The 19,513-nt window shown below is 38.9% G+C and overlaps 1 protein-coding gene across 5 annotated transcripts; it reads left to right on the forward strand.

Annotated features, from left to right (window-relative positions):
* Positions 1-2,539: 2,539 nt before the first annotated feature.
* Positions 2,540-15,971, forward strand: syt10 (synaptotagmin X). 5 transcript variants are annotated; one of them, XM_040036102.1, is made up of 8 exons: positions 2,540-2,958; positions 3,655-4,048; positions 7,876-8,434; positions 11,163-11,283; positions 12,202-12,373; positions 12,525-12,654; positions 13,585-13,594; positions 15,080-15,971. In XM_040036102.1, exons 1-8 carry the CDS (start codon positions 2,757-2,759, stop codon positions 15,103-15,105), a joined length of 1,614 nt encoding a protein of 537 aa, XP_039892036.1. In that variant the 5' UTR covers positions 2,540-2,756; the 3' UTR covers positions 15,106-15,971. The 5 variants fall into 5 exon arrangements, with proteins under 5 accessions (XP_039892036.1, XP_039892034.1, XP_039892035.1 ...); XM_040036100.1 differs by lacking the exon at positions 13,585-13,594 and having other exon boundaries at positions 2,542-2,958; XM_040036101.1 differs by lacking the exon at positions 13,585-13,594 and having other exon boundaries at positions 2,542-2,943.
* Positions 15,972-19,513: the final 3,542 nt, after the last annotated feature.

The following is a 19,513-nucleotide window of genomic DNA, read 5'->3' on the forward strand; positions in this document are numbered from 1 at the left end:
TTCAGTGTTCCTTTTCTCATTTGTAAAGATATTAAATCCCGAACTTGAATTTCCTCTCAGTCCTGTATATATGACATGTCTTAATTATCACATGGCTCTGGCTGGATGGTGAAGAGGTTTGGAATCTCTTTCCTGTTCTGGTTCATTTCCTTTGTTGATACCATCCCTTCAGGACAGCTACACCATAGTAACCATGGCTCCAAATTTCTAAATCACCCTCAGCTGTATTTGTCACTCTTTCATTACATCTGTTATTCTTCACTTCTTTCCACTGCAATTTCCCTTGGCTACAGTCTTGTGCCCCCCACTGGCATGTGAATACAAGCTGCAACCTTGACTTTGCAGTGCTTTTGATGAAGATCCTTGAATATTTTCACTATTTGAATGACATGTAAATTTTATTCTGTGCCCTTTTTTTTCTCCAACTACCTGCGGATGAGAAAAGTGAATTTAATGGTAATTTTTCTTCATACACATGCACAACAAATAATTAAATTAAAGACTAATAACTGAGTAACTGGTCGCACTGGTAAAATCACAGAACACCGCTTTTTCAATAGGTAATCTGCAATTTGAGAGTGTGTTAAAATAAATTGTAAAGAGAATAATCGGTTAGATAGTAACACTTTCTAATAAGAGTACAATTATATACTCAAGTAGCGCCAAACTAATGCATGACTCATGCTAAAGTATGATTTAATGATTTCCTGTTGCTTACCATTAGCATATAAAAAAGTCTCCATATCTATTTGTGAATGTTTCACACCTCAAAGATCATCAGTTATGAGACATTAATTTACACTCAATTCACACAAGTTGGTAAGCGACAACAGTATGTATTTGTCAAAGACTGTATATAAAAGATGGATGGGTGTGGCTACCATGACATCATTAATTGGTTTTCTTGGCTTCTTTGCATTTTGAAGCCTCATTTTTAGGGTTTGAGCCACTGCCATGTTGCTCCATATTGTTGTTGTTTTTTTTGTTTGTTTTTTTAAGTAAAAAGACACAGCTCACCTTAAATTAATCTCGATCAGCCATTCCAGAAGCCAATAAAGCTGCAGCCCCCTTAAAAACCAGAAAGACCCCACAGGGCCCTACCAAATCATAAATCTTCACTCTAATCAAAATACAATGGAAAGTCATGTGTTTTCTTGACAATTTTATTCAAAAAACACAGAAATTACAGGCTGTTGGCTATGAATTGCAGATGCTACCCAGTCATATTCAAAGTGGTAAAGCCAACCTGTAACCCGCCTGCCACAGCAACACAAACTTCAATACAAGAGCAATACATTTAGGTCGGAGTAACGAGTAATATCAAAAACTAACCACCTCCTATTGCCAGTTTTAATGATTTTTTTTAATATAAATTCAGTGAGGAAGTTCAAAAATGAATTTCTCTTATTACATCGGCCCACCTGCAGTACCTTTGTGTCCCCAAATACCTTCTAGAGCATTTCTATGCCATGAAAAATGCTCTAAAAGGAACTACAGCACAAACATAGTCGAGAGGTCCATTTCAGTGTGATTAATTAGTGGAGATGAGGCCGAGAGACAGACAGCTTTCAGCTACGATTGCCCGTGTCAGCACACATACCAGTCAAATTGATAAATTAAACTTTAAGCTTTGATGGTGCATGTTGTACTTGGCTGTAAACATGCTGTAACATGGATGTAGATGGAGTTTAATTCACCTTTAGAGCCAGCCTCATGTGGCCATTAGAGGAACTGCAACATATGGGACTTCTGCAGCTTCAGTTTTAGGGCAGATGAATGTATGTTTTTATAGAAGAGTCATGTTTTTAATCAAATTCAAGATATACACAGTAACATAAACTGGGATGTACTGAGAAGCTAACATGCTCACGTGTCAGTCCACATTTGAGGTAACAGTGAATCATTTTTTAATGGATGATCTAAATTTGCACTTCACATTTGTTAATGGCTAGAAAATTAATGACACATCTTAGATTAATCATCATCATGATGAGTCAATCATTACTTAAGCATTACTGAGTATATGATATTGAATGGTTCATAGAAAATAACAATAATAATAATAATACTGATTAGAATGATTTTACAAGAAATTTAGGTTTTGAAATTAGTCAGTAGTTTAAAAAAAAACATCACAGGTCAAGTGATTCTCAGTAAATTGGAATGACCATAAGAACGCAAACTGGCTTTGGTGACACACACACTTTCAAAAATATGAATTTGATGACTGACTGGAAAAACTTTTCTGACCTTCTAATCTGTGCAAATATTCATATAAATATATAACAAAACACAAATTTTCTGTAGGTATGGGGCAGCTTGTATGTAAGCCTATTTTTCTAGCTCTGTGATGCTTTTTGAAAAGTGTTACTTTTCTTTGGCTTTGACTTAAATCTGCTGAATCTTTATAACCACAGACCGAGGGCCACAGGGGACCGGGAAGCCAACATGCGTTGGCCGAAAGGCGGGGACATAGCGAGGTCGTCTGTCCCTCATAGAGAACACTCCAGTCATTACTCGAAAAAGTAATCCCGTTACAAACCCCGACCAACAGGACTGAGTATCAAACCGAAGCGCATCGCTATTGGACGCAGTGAGGGTTGGACTCGAGCACCCCGTTTGCTGTTATTCAAACGCAGGGAGCGCGTACGGCCAGTCGCTCCTCGTTGCGCGCTGGATATGGATCAGGACTCTGCGCGCTTCCCCACTGTCTCCCGCGGACAGGCTGCACTCTGCGGCGCATAAAAGGTTTCCAAATGAACCGCCGCCCTCCCGGCTCCTCCGGCGTGCAATGGCTTAACAGGAGAGACATGAATGTTCGGACGGATGACAGCGTCACTCTGTGCCAAAGGGCTCTCCAAATCGTTACGGAACTTTGTCTCGCGGGACACGTAGACCGGGAGAAATGTTCGGATATATTCCCCCTTGAGAGCAACATACCAGGTAAAGGACACGCAGGTAAATAGAATAAAGTCATTATTTTATTCTCCCCAATTCCCTTAATTAATCACTTCTTTCTCTAAAGTCATGGCGCCCAGTACTCGCAGAGTTTCGAGGGGGAATGGATGAACTAATCACCAACTAGTTAAAAGTTTATTAGTCCACTATTATCCTTATTTTTACTGCGTTTTTTTAAAAACGAAAAATGTTCTGAAAGTGTCTACCTGTTACGCATCTCAGTCCACACTGACTGAAACAGCAACAGGTGGGAAACAGACCGAGAGGACGAAATGATTCTCCTCCCTTCAGCTATGTTTCCTTTGTAAATTTGCAGTCTGTGAAATTTCACTCTAGTGCCAGCTTGATTGAAAAGCTGAATTTTTAAGCTGAATTAAGCTTCCTTGCATACTGTTGCACAGCGGGTGCAAACTTTGCTTTTAAATAGAAACCAGAAGGGGAGATGTGAGTGCCAGATGTTTTTCTTTTCGTGCTGTTTTCCTGATGCTGTGTCTCCTCACTAAACTGTGGTTTTATGACCTTTATATGATCTTTCTATATCAAACAGGTGCATTTGCTGCCCCCTCTTTCTTACAGCTTGCTTTCTCTCCCTTTTTCTCCTTCTCCCTTGCATGTTTGTTGGTCATATTTTGTCCTTCGCCTGCTTCTCTCCTCCTTTCTACGTGTCACCTGTCTTTGTCCTTTGGTTGTATGTAGACATCTCTATTAGTCTCCTTGCTGTGGTCGTGGGTTTCTGTGGCCTCGCCCTGTTGGTAGTCTCTCTCTTTGTGTTTTGGAAGCTGTGTTGGCCCATCTGGAGGAGCAAGGCTCTGTCAGCCCACGCTGAAAATGTGCTCCGTGGGGGTTTCCCCGAGGCACCCCCACCCAGCTCCCCCCCGGTTACTGAGTTTAAAGTGGCGGAGGTGGAAAAGAAACAGCCGCCTGAAGTGAAGGTGAATGGACGGAGCTCAGTCAAGCTACTGGAGGCAGCCATGAAGATCAGCCAAACGTCTCCAGACATCCCTGCCGAGGTCCAGACAGCTCTGAGGGAGAAGCTCAGCCAGCAGGCTAAAATCCAGAGGCAGACCACCGAGCCAACCTCCTCCTCCAGGTACTGTCACATGAACCAGTCCCTAGTCTGCTTCTGCACTCAGGCCACTTGTGCTTACAACTAAGTGTAGCATATTAAAGATCTCTTTTGTTTTGTCCATCTCCCCACCCATGTTACAAGAAACACATTTAAAAAAACAAAAACTCACATAGAGCACAAACTGTCCTGACAGTTCGTGACAGGGCTGCTGCTGCTGTCCTCGAGGTAGTGTGGCACATGTCAGTGACTGGTTGGTGACCTTGAATAGCTGCTGCTGCTGTTGTACATCACAAAAATGAGATTCTGCAGCATTTCTGACACATCTCCTTGCTGCACTTTGAACCCTATAATCACTTGTACATGTGAGTCAAGCTGCTCTGGTAAAGACCTCAGTCATTAAACAATCAGCTCTTTCTTCTCTTTGTTTTCCAGTACTGTGTTTAAACTAGAAGGTCCATAATTAGCATGGCTGTGGGGTGGGAGCTGTCATGGTGGAAGGTTGGGTTTTTGTCAGACGCACCAGGCAGCTGTGCTCAGTTTCTCGGAGGAAGCTGGTATTGACATGCACTTTGATTTGTTGTTAGGGCTTGTTAATTAAATGATATTGTGGCGTAGGCCTCCATGAATTATACACCCACCAGTTATGCAGATAGGACAGGTTAAAGATTACAAGACCTACCTTCTCAATTCCTCCGCCTACTTTTTTGACAGCAAAAGCTAAAAGAAGCCTAAAGCAAAACTAATGTTTTAGAGTTAATCGTGGCTTAAAAGAAAAGCCTAGCAGCATATACCATAATCAGGTTATAACACCAGAAAAATAGTAGATATAGTCTTGGAAAACCAGGAAATCTAACTACTGACATCTGCAAACATGGAAACCCAACAGTCCAAAACTGGGATTTTATTTCAGTGTCACAAAGAAAAGAAACAAATCCTCAGAGCTGAAAAGCTGGAACCAAAAAATAGAAAACAATTTGACATTTGAAACAATGACTAATTATTAAAATTATTCTAAGAATTTATGACTAACTTGGTTCAGCGTCCACAATTAACATTTGCCAAGCACCAAAAGCATTTTTAGTTTGGAGATTCAGTCTTAGAAACCTTCCCTTCATACTGGCAGGTAAATGTTTAAACTAAAATAGTCACATAATAGAAACTCTACAGAGTTTCCACCGTGTTTCGGTGACCTTTACAGACACACTTTTTTCTGTCCTCAGCTGTCGCTGTTAAAATTTGACATCCACATTATGCAAAGACCATCACCAACTCTTCCTCTGATTGACTCTGACCCTGACATTTATGTGTAACTGTGCATCTGTAACCAAGCCAAACAGTGGCAGAGCACAGGTGAAACTTTGTGGAACAAGGGTGGAAATGCAAAACAGAGGGATGAAGTTTAAGTCAATCATATGTTTAATTTTCAACTATACTCATTAGTAAAGACAATTTTTAAAAACAATTTTCCATATTTTGCTTTGGCCTCTTTGTGTCAAGACAGCACACAGAGTTAAAAACTGAGAAATTGAATTGCAATTCTTCAAATGACCACTAGAGACCCGTTCCAAAAGCGAGTCCGTCCCCAAAATAACAAAATACACCCTGTTACAGAAATGTTTTCGTCACTGCAAATGCTTTTTCTCCCCCATAACTATACAGAGGGGCGTGAAGGCCCTAGCATGATTAGTGGTAAAAGAAAGAGAAAAAGGTATACTGGGGACAAACAGAGTCAATTCCGCTATATTTGGTGTGCAGTGAAAAATGATCAATATGCTTTTTGTGACATTTTTGTTGGGTTGTTTTCTAATGTGAAATATGTGCCATGGCTCCAAACAGTTGGGAAACACTGATCTAAATGACACTCGAGTTTGGTTCTAAAAGGGAGTCCAATACAGGTGGCTGCAGCTGATCATGATCTGCTAGATCTCATCCATGACTTTGAGTCATAAACCTCAAAGTCATGATGGATTATCCCACTAATCAAATAGCTGGATGTGTGAGTATTGAGGAAGTTTGTGCCTCAGTTTTCACAAGTGGAATTTTAGTATTGAATGATACTTAATAAGCCAATAAGTGTACAGTTTATATGTAGCATGCTTCGGGTTAGCTGATAACCTAGCCGTCTACTTTTTATAAGTTCACTTCTGGCTTCAAAGAAACAAAATGATGGTAGCCAGAATTCTAACTGACATTATAGTGTTTGGTTTCTAGACAACTAATGAGACACAAAATATAACTTTTATCTATTGTGTGACAAACCACACACTGCAAAAGTTTGGAGTCCAAAGGTTGTTAAACTTTTTCAGGGTATTGTAGATGTTTGTAACTTTAACACTTAGGAAAACAGAGAACGAGGAAGACAAAGGAAGATGTCAATAAGCCCATATGGATTGAGTGTGTGTTGGGGGATTCAAAGAGAGATAAAGGTTGATAATACACAAAAATCATAAAGGAGAAAACAAATCTTGCTAATCAATGTTCAGTTGGTAAATCAGGCACACTTTCCTTTTCCTCTGAGATTTGTGCTGGCGATGCTCCCCCTCTGTGCTGTTTACAATATTTCAGTGTAGTATTTAATCTTCAGCTGTGCTTCCTGTGCCACGGCTGTCAGGCTGCTGTGATTGTCTTACGGTCAGAAAGGAGGAGGGCCAGTTGCTAGGTGACAAGATCGGCGAGTCAAAGACAGACGTGGTTTTCTCAAAAGATGTCAACTTCACTGAAATTTGCAGCATTCAGGTAATTGAAATGAGGGCTCAAATCTGAGTGCTGGAGATGTGTTTTCATTTCCCCAAACCAACGCCAGTAGTGGCAAAAATCAATTTGTCACTTTGATCACTGGTGATTTAATATCACCTGTTACCATATGGATGATAAAACCAGCTATTTTCAGCTAGGGAGTTTGCTGGGATTTAAAATATGCAATATAGGGCGCTGCTTTATAGGCTGAGAGCGCCTGGCCTGGGTTCAAGTCTGACCTGCGGCCCTTTGCCACATGTCTTCCTCTCGCTCTGCCCCCGCTTTCCTGTCCTTTCCTCACTGTATCTGTCAAATAAAGCTGGAAAAACTGATCATCTGTCTAAAACAAGCCCCCTTTAAGCAAACCTCTGATTGGCTGCTCCTCATAAACAAAACAAAATTTAAACTGCAGGTGGGTGGGGCTTCTGCTCCAGAGCAAGACCTGGTCACAGACTTGATATGAGCATCAAAAGATGCTAGCACATGAGTCATACATGGAAAGCCATAACCAAGTCGCTGAACATCTGTGCCGAGTATGGCCTAGAAGTATCAAGCGCAACGCCCCCTAGGGTAGTTTGAAAATGGCCAAGCTAAGATCCTGTTTGACTTCCAGATACAAACAGACAAACTGGTGACTGTGGCGGACCTCTACTGTGTCCGCTATCAACCAGACACAGTAACGGTTGACAAGCAGAGGAAGCAACATAAACACCAGTAACACAAGAAGCTTGAGAATACCAAGGGTTGAAAGAGGAGGTAGAGAAGATGAGGAGCTCGAAAGATAAAGACCGCCCACAGGGCAAATGGGGATTTAAAAAAACAAAGCATATATATCTCTGGACAATATTTAGAATATCACCATTTTGGTTCCTAGTTAATTATGCACTATTGTGAGCATCTGGTGGTAGTTTATTAAACATTTAAAGGTTTCTACACTAGATATTGTTTTTAGACTTTTTCCTGAATAGTAATAAAAACAATAACCAGCTTTTATTTCTGTGATATTTTGCTCTGATAAACCTTTTGTTCCATAAAAAAGCTGCTCTTCCATGACGCCAAACACACGACAAATGAGACATTTACCTGATGCTCTGTGATGCTCCTTTCAACAGGCACAATTCATTCAGGCGCCACCTGCCTCGTCAGAAGAATGTCACCAGTGTTGACTTCACCATGGACACAGTGCCTCTCCGCCAGTCCTCTACTGTCAGCATTGGAAGAATAAAACCTGAACTCTACAAGCAGAAGTCTGTGGACTCAGAAGAGGCCAAAGAGCCCGTGGAGACTTGTGGAAAGCTTAGCTTTTCGCTTCGTTACGACTACGAGGAGCAGGCTTTGGTGGTGAGGATCCTGAAAGCTTTGGATCTGCCTGCCAAAGACTTCACAGGCACCTCTGACCCGTATGTGAAGATCTACCTGCTACCCGAGAGAAAGAAGAAGTTCCAGACTCGAGTTCATCGCAAGAATCTAAACCCCACATTTGACGAGACCTTCTGTTTCCCCGTAGTATACGATGAGCTTTGCAACCGCAAGCTCCATTTCAGCGTCTACGACTTTGACCGATTCACCAGCCACGATATGATTGGGGAGGTGGTTGTGGACAACCTCTTTGAACTCTCTGATCTTTCCAGGGAGGCGGTTGTTTGGAAGGATATTCATGCAGCAACCACAGTGAGTTGGTGTTCACACTAAGACACTGCCAAATCCTCGCATATGTGTATGTTGTTGCTATTTAAGAACTGTTGAACCAGGCCTCTGTGCTGTTACCGTGGTAGTAGTGAATGGGATTTTATACTGTTGTCAGAAATGTCTAATCAAAAAATATTATGGCAGGTGCAATGCATTGCATAATTCAAATGCTTTGGGAAATGGATTTCAACAGCCAAACACCCACACAGCATTTTCCAGAAAATGCTGGGTATTCTGCAGATGTAATTATAGAAACAGAGTAAAAATATCCAAGACCACATTTATGCAGTGACTAAAACTCTATAGGTAAACAAAAAGGGTTTGCAGGCTTTGCAGCATACTGCAGATAGCCTGTCCTCATATGAACTCTTTTCTAAAAATTTGTGGTTATTTAGCCGCCGAATGCATTTACTCCAGCATAACCACTTATCACAATTTGCTCAAGAGGCTGGGCTTTATTAATGAATGTGTTCCTGGTGAGAAACACTGAGCCTTTGCTTTCAGGTTCACTTTAGTGTCTGTGGGCTAAATTAGCAGCAACAGAAGAACAATAAATTTCGTTTTGCATAAAGAATTGTTTAACTGGCTATTCTCTCGCTTCCTTAATATATTATAATTTTTATATTGATGCTTTCTAAAAGCACAGGCATCAAGAGCTGATAAAATTTGTTTACTTAAAACCACATTTGTTGCATCAATTTAATTTTACCCTTACCTATGAGAACTGCATGGAGACTGTGCAAGAGAAAACTGCAGTCGGTTGTGATTTCAGTGCTCATTACATTCAACTCCAGAGGAATGCTTCACTATCATAGACTCATAAGACATCACTTTAAAATAAACGGACTAATGTAACTCTATAGACAACTTCATGTAGAGTTTGGTAATATAAATGGCATGGAGAAAGTTTATATTTATATTTTTCTTCCTGTGCACATCTCATCATAGTCACTTGGATTGTGGGATTTCTTTTTTTATATTCCTATTTCTGTGTTGACACAACCAAAGGCAGCTTGGTAACTTTGGACCTGTACTAATCTTAAGGTATTTATCTGACAATTTTTATGGCACAAGTAGTATTTATAAACATGTGTGGTTATAAGGTATTGTCTAACTTCAACTCCCTTCCTATTGGTTTCTCTTAACTTTTCTGCAAGCACTTGCCAACTGTTCTCCAACCGGTGCACAAACTGTGAAAAGTGCAGCTTGCTGAAACCAAAACATATGGGAAAACATAGGTGAAATGTTTACTTTCACAATTTCACTACAACTTGGAGAGTAGTTGCTGAGCATTCGCAGATGAGTTTATCATGTAAACTATGGGCAGCTGCAACGCCTCGCTAACAACCAGAGCAATCTCAGTGAGGTTTTGAGTGTAGCACCTTATACCTCTTTGTGATCAATTTTGGGGAACACACGTTTCCCCCTATTTCAAGATGTTTACAGACCAGTCTGTAGGTCTGTGTGAGAGAGGCTTACAATAATTGAACATTTAAGCCAAACTCCAATGTTCATTCAATAGTAAGATGTAGCGTACGGGATTTCACTGGCTAAAAATGTGTAGTTGCAGAGAGTTGTCTAGATTACACAATTAACAACTATAATGTTAAATTTCAGCAGAAAAAACAGTCTACACTTCTCTTTTTAGTAGTTATAGATAATGTCATTAACAATTACCAATGTAACCTAATTCATTGTGTAAACTATGACAGAATAAACAAACAAACTTAATTTTAAGAACCTCTACAAACTAACAATTAAATGAGCTGCAAAATCATGTTCTTACATTTTGAAATCGCAACATACGCTATTGGTATTAGTTTTGCTAGCAAACAAATTGAGCCAACAACAAACTCAACTACAATGAATCAAATAATATTGCATATACAATAGTGATTTAAAAAACATGCTAACAGGTCTATAAAGCAATAATGATAAGATCATTTAGATGTTTAGCAGCTATACATTTTGCAGTCTTGATTATCTTAGTTTATGCTAGTATGCTAACATTTGCTAAATAAACTGTATTGTTTATTACCAACAACAGTTGACAGATTTGTGAATGACTTTCATTTCATTGATACTTGGTAATAAACCGAAGTTTCTGAATAACTGAAATATTGGCCTGATGATGATGATGAAGTCTAATACAAAGAAGATGTTATAATGTTGATCTTGTGGTTTCTCAAATCATTGCAAAACATGATAGTTTAATGCCGTCTATCTGTTTAAAAAAGATACTTTCCCATCAATTACCAATAAAAAAGTTCATTCTAACGATTAATATAGTGACTATGTATGATTTAACCTCTCCTGGCTATGATTGCCTGTATTAGAATTTTTGACCAACCACCAAAGTATTGTTGAGATGGTTTTCTTAGGACTGTTACCAAAGCCTGGAAACCATACATTAGTACTATTTACTACTAGATTAATGATTTAAGGTTATTGGATGAAGAAACAGTAACAAATCTGAATAGTTCATTGTTAGTTAAGTTTACCGCCATGAAGAATTGAAGGACTGAGATAAATGTCAAATAGCCTGCAGAGCCATGCTAATTAAACTCTCACTATCAGCTCAATGCATATGACCTCTTTTAAAAACTGACCTGTTTACTCCTTTGCTTTGGCATTTTGATTCACAGAATGTGGCAAATCATTTAAATTTGGTTCAATACATTCTGCTCTCTTTTCTTTTTATGCCCTCCAGGAGAGTATCGATTTGGGAGAGATCATGTACTCGTTGTGCTACCTCCCCACAGCAGGGAGAATGACCCTAACAGTCATCAAATGCAGAAACCTCAAAGCCATGGACATCACAGGCTCCTCAGGTAATCAAATAGCAAAATAGTCTTCACATCAAAAGCAAAACTTAGGAATTAATTAAATATAGTTAAGCTGAGAGAGCAAAAAGAAATAGGGATGATATATATCCTTTATTTTTCCAGGTAAAAGTCTCTTTTATAAAATATTCTGAGAACATAGGACACATTGGTTGTGGCTTTTAGAAATAGAGACACACACATAAGAAGAAACTAGCCCAAGCAGTGATTTATTTGCAAAAACCAATCCATGGGAAGGTCTGGGATATACAGAGACGGTCACTTAGCAGCAGCATACAGAAGAGAGTGATGTACAAGTTTTCCAAGGTCTGTAATAAATGTAAAGAACAATGATAAATGGCATCCAGCCTCTTTAAGTATTGGCCAGGTGAGAAGTTCCCCTGTAGGTCGCCTGACTTAGAGCACAATAAAAAACGTATTCCTGAAAAGAAACCTAATTTATTTATTTTTTATCTTGGACACAGGATTTTCAATATAAAGTTTAAATGAGAAAATTCTGATCGATAATGATACCTGAATACAAGTTTCAGCCCTTTGATTATTTATGAATAAAATGAACTTAGATTTGTCTGCATTTAACAGCAACTTATGTAAAGTTAAATGATACTAAGCATCATAATAGGCAAACTACTGAAATCTGAGGGTTTTTACAACTGAAAAACACAAACAACAGCAGATTGTATCATCTGCATAAAAATGGGAGGAGGAATTTGATAAATCATTGACAGAGAAGAGTAGTGGGCCCAATATGGAGCCCCGAGGAGCACCGAGGGATACCAGGAGAAAAACCAGAAAGGCAAAAACAATGCACAAGAAACTGAAACAAAGAGGCTAATGAAGTTTAATGTCAGAAGCCATGAAAGCTTTTGACACAATTGCAAATTATTTAATATATTTGTCTCTCAGATCCATATGTGAAGGTCTACCTGATGTGTGATGGACGGAGGTTAAAGAAACGAAAAACAACAATTAAGAAAAGCACACTTAACCCGGTGTACAACGAGGCTATCATCTTCGATATTCCCCCGGAGAATGTGGAACAAGTCAGTCTGTCCATCATGGTCATGGATTATGATCGGTGAGTTAAATACTCACTAAATACTGTTTATGTTCACATGCTTACATTAAAACGATAAAGTGAGCAGAGTAGAAGTAGCTCAAAACATATTTTTAATTTAGTCATGATCCAAAGCACATGTGTGTCAATGTGTGTGTTTTATGACTACCAGTGTTGGACACAATGAGGTGATTGGCGTGTGTCGTACGGGGCCAGATGCTGAAGGGCTCGGACGAGATCACTGGAACGAAATGTTGGCTTATCCACGGAAGCCCATCACGCACTGGCATGCTCTAGGAGAGGTACAAGCATGTTCTTTTCCTTACTAGTCTTACAGAGCCCGATTAAAACTTCTGAATGTGAGACTGAACTGTATAGGTGTTATGATTTGCAAAGCAAAGAAACCACACAGTAGACTGTCACATTTTCTAAATGTCAATCTATTCCATCTCTACAGGGAGCACATTATTTATGTCTTTTTATTTTTATTTTATATTAGTTCAATTGAATCTTTTCAACATTGTGAAACTATAAAATCATCCGGAACGTGTAATTGTTGCTTCCCAATTTAGGGTTTACTTTTCTGATTAATTTCCAAAGTTTTAGGGAGCCTAGACACAGCTGCAATGTTAATGAGCAGCTGTTTTCTCTTAAATTACTAATACTGCAGATTGAAAGTGCCCTCTTTGATATCTGCAAGGAAAAAGGGTTCTTATTGCATGGGGATATATGCATCCAGGGGAAAAGGGATTGTAAACAAATACATTTTGTCTTAAAATTAGTCTCCTGTCTGTAAATCAAACAAACAAACAAGAAAACATAAAGAACAACCTTGAAGGGATTTTGAAAAGTTTATTAGCTATTTTTCCCAAAATCTCATTGAGACGCTTAACATTTATTTCTTTGCAATACTAAGGCACCAAATTTGTTTTCTAAGGGAAAACAGATGGCTTCACTTCATGAAAGCTGGTCTCCAAACCATTGTTACTTACATGTTGCATGTGTTCATTTAAGTCATGCAGCAAAAGGCGCATGTAGTCCTTTTAATGGGGCCTGTTTTTCAGATAAGGAGTAGCTAATCCTGTACTCATAGAGAAGTTGTCAGTTTTATAGACTGGAAGGCTTTTTTTCCTTTTTACAGAGGACAGCTGTTTCACTACAGTAAATTAATATTTTACATGTTATCAATTCTTTCCCTCTTTTGTCACACCCACTCCCCACCTGGAGAATAGGAAAACACAGGTGATTACCTATTTTCAGTGGTAAACCTACATTATGATTTGGTGAAAGCTGTGATCATAGGCAAAATATATGCATTATCTATAAAGGACCTTTCTACAGGTGGTAATTTGCACAAGCAACAAAGCAAGCAGATTTTACAATCAAGAAAATAAGAAAACTAAAGGTTAAATAACCATTTAAACAGAGAAATACAAGTGGACTAATAACATTGTGTAACTTCAGGAAAGGCTCTTAAATAATAGAGGAAGGTATTTAAAAGAGGTCACTGATTCAACTGACCTGATTTTCTCAGGCAGCTTGTTCCATTGCCCCAAGACTCTTACTGCGAAAGCTCTGCCACCTCGAGTTTTCGGCTCTCTATATATAGAGATATATATATATAAAACATACTGAAGGTTAAAACAGGTGTGATGTGGTCACTTCTCTAGGTTCTGGTTAAAACGTCTGGTAGCTGGGCTTTGGACAGTCTAATAAATAGATTTTTTTTGTTGAAGCAGGGAAGAGGCTGTTGAAATATTGAAATAGTCGAGGTCTGAGGAGTCTTGAGTTGTGGGAAAGCTTGAAAGGATCATGTGTCAAAGCAAAAAATGGATACACAAGACTGATGTACAGTTGAGTCTATAAATATTTGGAAGGTGAAAGAGTTTTTGTATTTCCACTGTATGCCAACTATTGAAGTGCAGGCTTTCAGCTTTAATTTAAGGGGTTTAAGAAATGTATTCCATTAATTACAGAAATACAATATATAATGAAGTGTGCCATTTTCAGAGGCTAAGAAATAAATTAGAATTATTTCCATGGCTTGGAAAAGCTAAAAGCAACCAACACCTAACCAAGTCAAGAACATTCTAAAGGATGTCATGATCAAAGTCTACAGTCGAGAGAATCCTTCATAAATGAAAATACTGAGAGTTTGTGACAAGATCAAAATCATTAGTTACACTCACGATGACGGTAAAGGAACGATCCTTACATTTAAAATTTTTTTTTTTTTACTGGCCAGATTCATTTTGAGCTTCTAAAAATTAGGAATTATGTATAAAAAAGGCTTTAAATCCTTCATAGTTTATGTAAAATTTTTGGAAAACCCCTTCAGGTTAAGCTGCAAGTCTGAACATCTTGGCAGCATTTCAGTCCAAATTATAAAAAATATATTTATTGTGCAAATTCTTATGGACTTCACTGTAGCCATTGAGCACCCAGTATTTTCTTTAGTAATTGCATCTTGAATTATCACATCACAATCAAGTAGCATATGTGACTAAATTGATTCTTTACATTTCTATTTAATTTGGGATATAATCCGACATACCCTATATGTAACAAGACGAGGGAAATGATATACACTGCTTAAGGTCCAGTTGCTCCAAAATAGATTTGCCTATGATCACAGTGTATTTGTAGGACTAGAGAAAATACCTGCTTACCAGGGAAAGACTGGATAGCTCTTTAATGTTGCTTGTTTTGTGATGCTTTACCTTTCAGTGGCCTGGAAGACCAGCAAGCTTTGAGAGTCAAGGTTCATGTCCTTCACCCAAACCTCCACATACACCCTGATGATCACAGGTGGAGTGCCAGCATCACCTCTGTAAGAAACCAGATGTTTGTTTGCCGACAAGCTATGTTGCCTATCACCCTTTTGAGCGGATTGAATTCATGTTTCTATGTTTGTACTGAAATTTATTCATTTGAATGCAAGTTCTTCAAGTGCTCTACAGAGATGGCTATGCACAGCACTCACAGTCATTCAAAGTTTGTTTTTCATACGTGTGCTTTGGAAACGTATTTGACTAACATTTACACAGACCACATGAATGGTAGGCCTCACTGCAACAAGTTGTGGTGGTTAACTTGCAGCGTTATCAGTTTTTTTTCAGTATCAGAGCAACATTTTTCCAGCCCTCAAGCTCTTTAGTGCGTTACCATTTTAGTTTGAAATGGCACAAAGTTTAAGGGCTATGCTGCTCAGTACCACAAAAATATTTACTTGATGAAAAACACTTGAGGAATCAAGCGAGTCATGCTCTAGGTTTTATTGGGGAATGCAGGTAACTGAGCCTCTGCAAGGGCTGAGAAATCTCAGTAAATATATCAGTCACAGCTGTCACAGATGTGTAAAACAGAATAGCCATCACTCTGCAGGACTCTCATATTTGGAGAAACAGTAGCTGGTTCATGTAGCATATGTACAGAAAGATCAAATTAAAGTGTGTCTAAATGAACTTCAGACTAAATTGGTTTCTTAAAATTTGGCCACAATGAAATGACAAATTCAGTTTTACAGGGAGTGCAGAATTATTAGGCAAGTTGTATTTTTGAGGAATAATTTTATTATTGAACAACAACCATGTTCTCAATGAACCCAAAAAACTCATTAATATCAAAGATGAATGTTTTTGGAAGTAGTTTTTAGTTTGTTTTTAGTTTTAGCTATTTTAGGGGGATATCTGTGTGTGCAGGTGACTATTACATGTGCATAATTATTAGACAACTTAACAAAAAACAAATATATACCCATTTCAATTATTTATTTTTACCAGTGAAACCAATATAACATCTCCACATTCACAAATATACATTTCTGACATTCAAAAACAAAACAAAAAAAAATCAGCGACCAATATAGCCACCTTTCTTTGCAAGGACACTCAAAAGCCTGCCATCCATGGATTCTGTCAGTGTTTTGATCTGCTCACCATCAACATTGCGTGCAGCAGCAACCACAGCCTCCCAGACACTGTTCAGAGAGGTGTACTGTTTACCTACCTTGTAAATCTCACATTTGATGATGGACCACAGGTTCTCAATGGGGTTCAGATCAGGTGAACATGGTGGCCATGTCATTAGTTTTTCTTCTTTTATACCCTTTCTTGCCAGCCACGCTGTGGAGTACTTGGACGCGTGTGATGGAGCATTGTCCTGCATGAAAATCATGTTTTTCTTGAAGGATGCAGACTTCTTCCTGTACCACTGCTTGAAGAAGGTGTCTTCCAGAAACTGGCAGTAGGACTGGGAGTTGAGCTTGACTCCATCCTCAACCCGAAAAGGCCCCACAAGCTCATCTTTGATGATACCAGCCCAAACCAGTACTCCACCTCCACCTTGCTGGCGTCTGAGTCGGACTGGAGCTCTCTGCCCTTTACCAATCCAGCCACGGGCCCATCCATCTGGCCCATCAAGACTCACTCTCATTTCATCAGTCCATAAAACCTTAGAAAAACCAGTCTTGAGATATTTCTTGGCCCAGTCTTGACGTTTCAGCTTGTGTGTCTTGTTCATTGGTGGTCGTCTTTCAGCCTTTCTTACCTTGGCCATGTCTCTGAGTATTGCACACTTTGTGCTTTTGGGCACTCCAGTGATGTTGCAGCTCTGAAATATGGCCAAACTGGTGGCAAGTGGCATCTTGGCAGCTGCACGCTTGACTTTTCTCAGTTCATGGGCAGTTATTTTGCGCCTTGGTTTTTCCACACGCTTCTTGCGACCCTGTTGACTATTTTGAATGAAACGCTTGATTGTTCGATGATCACGCTTCAGAAGCTTTGCAATTTTGAGACTGCTGCATCCCTCTGCAAGATATCTCACTATTTTTGACTTTTCTGAGCCTGTCAAGTCCTTCTTTTGACCCATTTTGCCAAAGGAAAGGACGTTGCCTAATAATTATGCACACCTGATATAGGGTGTTGATGTCATTAGACCACACCCCTTCTCATTAACAGGCACCAAGAGAAGATCGCATATCACTCCAGTCTTGGCCTCCCTTCACTGGTTGCCTGTAAATTTCAGGTTTCATTTTCAAATTTTAGTTCTAACCTTTAGGGCCCTACATGGTCAGGCTCCTCAATATTTATCTGACCTGCTGAAACCACATACATCTTCTCGGGCTTTAAGGTCATTAGGTCAGAGACTGCTGGTGGTACCGTGCACTCGTTTGTGCACCACGGTTTCAGACTGTGGCACCACGGTTGTGGAATTCTCTCCCTCTGTCTCTTCACTGCACGGACTCCATTGATTCTTTTAAGAAACAGCTGAAGACATTTTTATTTAGAAAAGCATTTGATTAATTTCTTCTTATGCTGTTTTTATAGTTTTACATTGTTTTATTTACTGTTATATTGTTTTTATATTCCCATTTCCTGTGTTGTAAAGCACTTTGTGATTTTTATCTGTGAAAAGCGCTATATAAATAAATTTTACTTACTTACTTACTTACAGAGATGCACATCACCTAATATGCTTAATTGGTAGTAGGCTTTCGAGCCTATACAGCTTGGACTAAGACAACATGCATGGAGAGGATGATGTGGACAAAATACTCATTTGCCTAATAATTCTGCACTCCCTGTATTTTTGTACACACAGAATAACCTTATTTCATAACTGCAAACACAAGCAGCAGTATTATTTAGAAACAATTAAACTTACCCTCTAATTAGTCCAGTAACACTGATATTGAAACTCCCACGTTCATTATTGTAGGGTGTTCACTTCAGAACGCATGGAGATGACCGTTGTCGCGGACTGTGAGATTTGGCAGTTCGTTCCCACTTGAATGTTCATTTTCACGCAACCACAGGCAGGTTTTGTAAACACATCTGTTTGTCCTCTGTGTAAACTTTTGATGTGCAACATTAAAAATAAAACTGTTGTTCTTTTTAAACATACAGAATGAAGCATAGTGAACAGAATAAAAAAGCAGTGACATCTTAGGTTTCTTATATTAACAGTAATAATTAGGCAAATTAACCTGTACTGGAGTACAAGAATAATGCCGCGTCGTCTCCATATATCATTAATTTATAAGGTTGCTAAATTTTTTCTTTGGGAGACGGTGCTTTAGCTGCAATCTTTTAGCATTTGATTGCGCTTTTAGGATCCCTGCATTATATTGACATTTTAAATCGAGTCAGTGGGAAACATTAAAGAGTTAGTATTTTAAATACTCAGATAGCTAGCATAGTTAATAAGCTAGCTGCAGCCGCTAATAGTATAAAAGATCGACATAGCTGCTGTGACTGGTTAGGAAAGTCCTGCTGTGAAGCCTCGAGGTTCACAGTATACGGTGTTACACAGTCGCTGAGATTGCCGTTGCATTAGCCAAGGAGCATACCCTGGTTAACCTGCCTTTTTAATTAATAATTTACCAAACTATAATTTACCAAATGAACTTCATGTTTTATTCACTAAAGCTTGAAACTAGTTACTGGTCAATCAGTTGAGAAGGGCTCAGCTTAAAGCCACTACTGCTCATCAAAAGAAAAGACTAGATGCATTTTGACCATGTCCATGTTTGGGTCGGACCACGGACACACGAGGTGATGTTTCCCTCCCGACCCCAATCTGGGTAAGTGTCAGAGGATGGATATGAAACCTGAAAAATAGTTCTGAGACTTAGAATAACCATAAATGACAAATACAATTCTAAATCCCATTTATGGGTTGGATTGTTTGGTTAAGGTTATTCTAAACCAGATTACCTACCCCTGCTGAAACAATTTTAACAATTTTAAAACAATGCATGTTTAAAGCAGCTGCACCTTGGCTGAACTTGTCAGAGAAACGAGGCCACTGTGGAGCTGCCTTGGCCTTACTTCTACATTCATGGTTTATACTGTCTACGGCTCCAGCTGATAAAGTCTGCAGCTGTGTCTGCAGGTGGCAGCTGTGTTTCAGGTGATAAGAAAAAAGAAAATCTTGTAAATTTAAATGGCTTGACAGGTATAATAGTCAGCAAGGAGTAGGTGTTATTGAACAGTTAATTTAATTTTAAAAAGCGCAGAAGATTAATACAAACAGTGGCTAACACACACACACACACACACACACTCAAATATTTCCATATATTATGAATATTTTTACAATATTTTATATTTTTAAGCCACATGAAATAAACCACAGAACATCATCTCAGATTTTCCTGTG

The sequence above is a fragment of the Simochromis diagramma genome, unplaced genomic scaffold (assembly GCF_900408965.1).
Source record: "Simochromis diagramma unplaced genomic scaffold, fSimDia1.1 OVJJ01000816.1, whole genome shotgun sequence".
In the NCBI taxonomy this organism is placed as follows: domain Eukaryota; kingdom Metazoa; phylum Chordata; class Actinopteri; order Cichliformes; family Cichlidae; genus Simochromis; species Simochromis diagramma.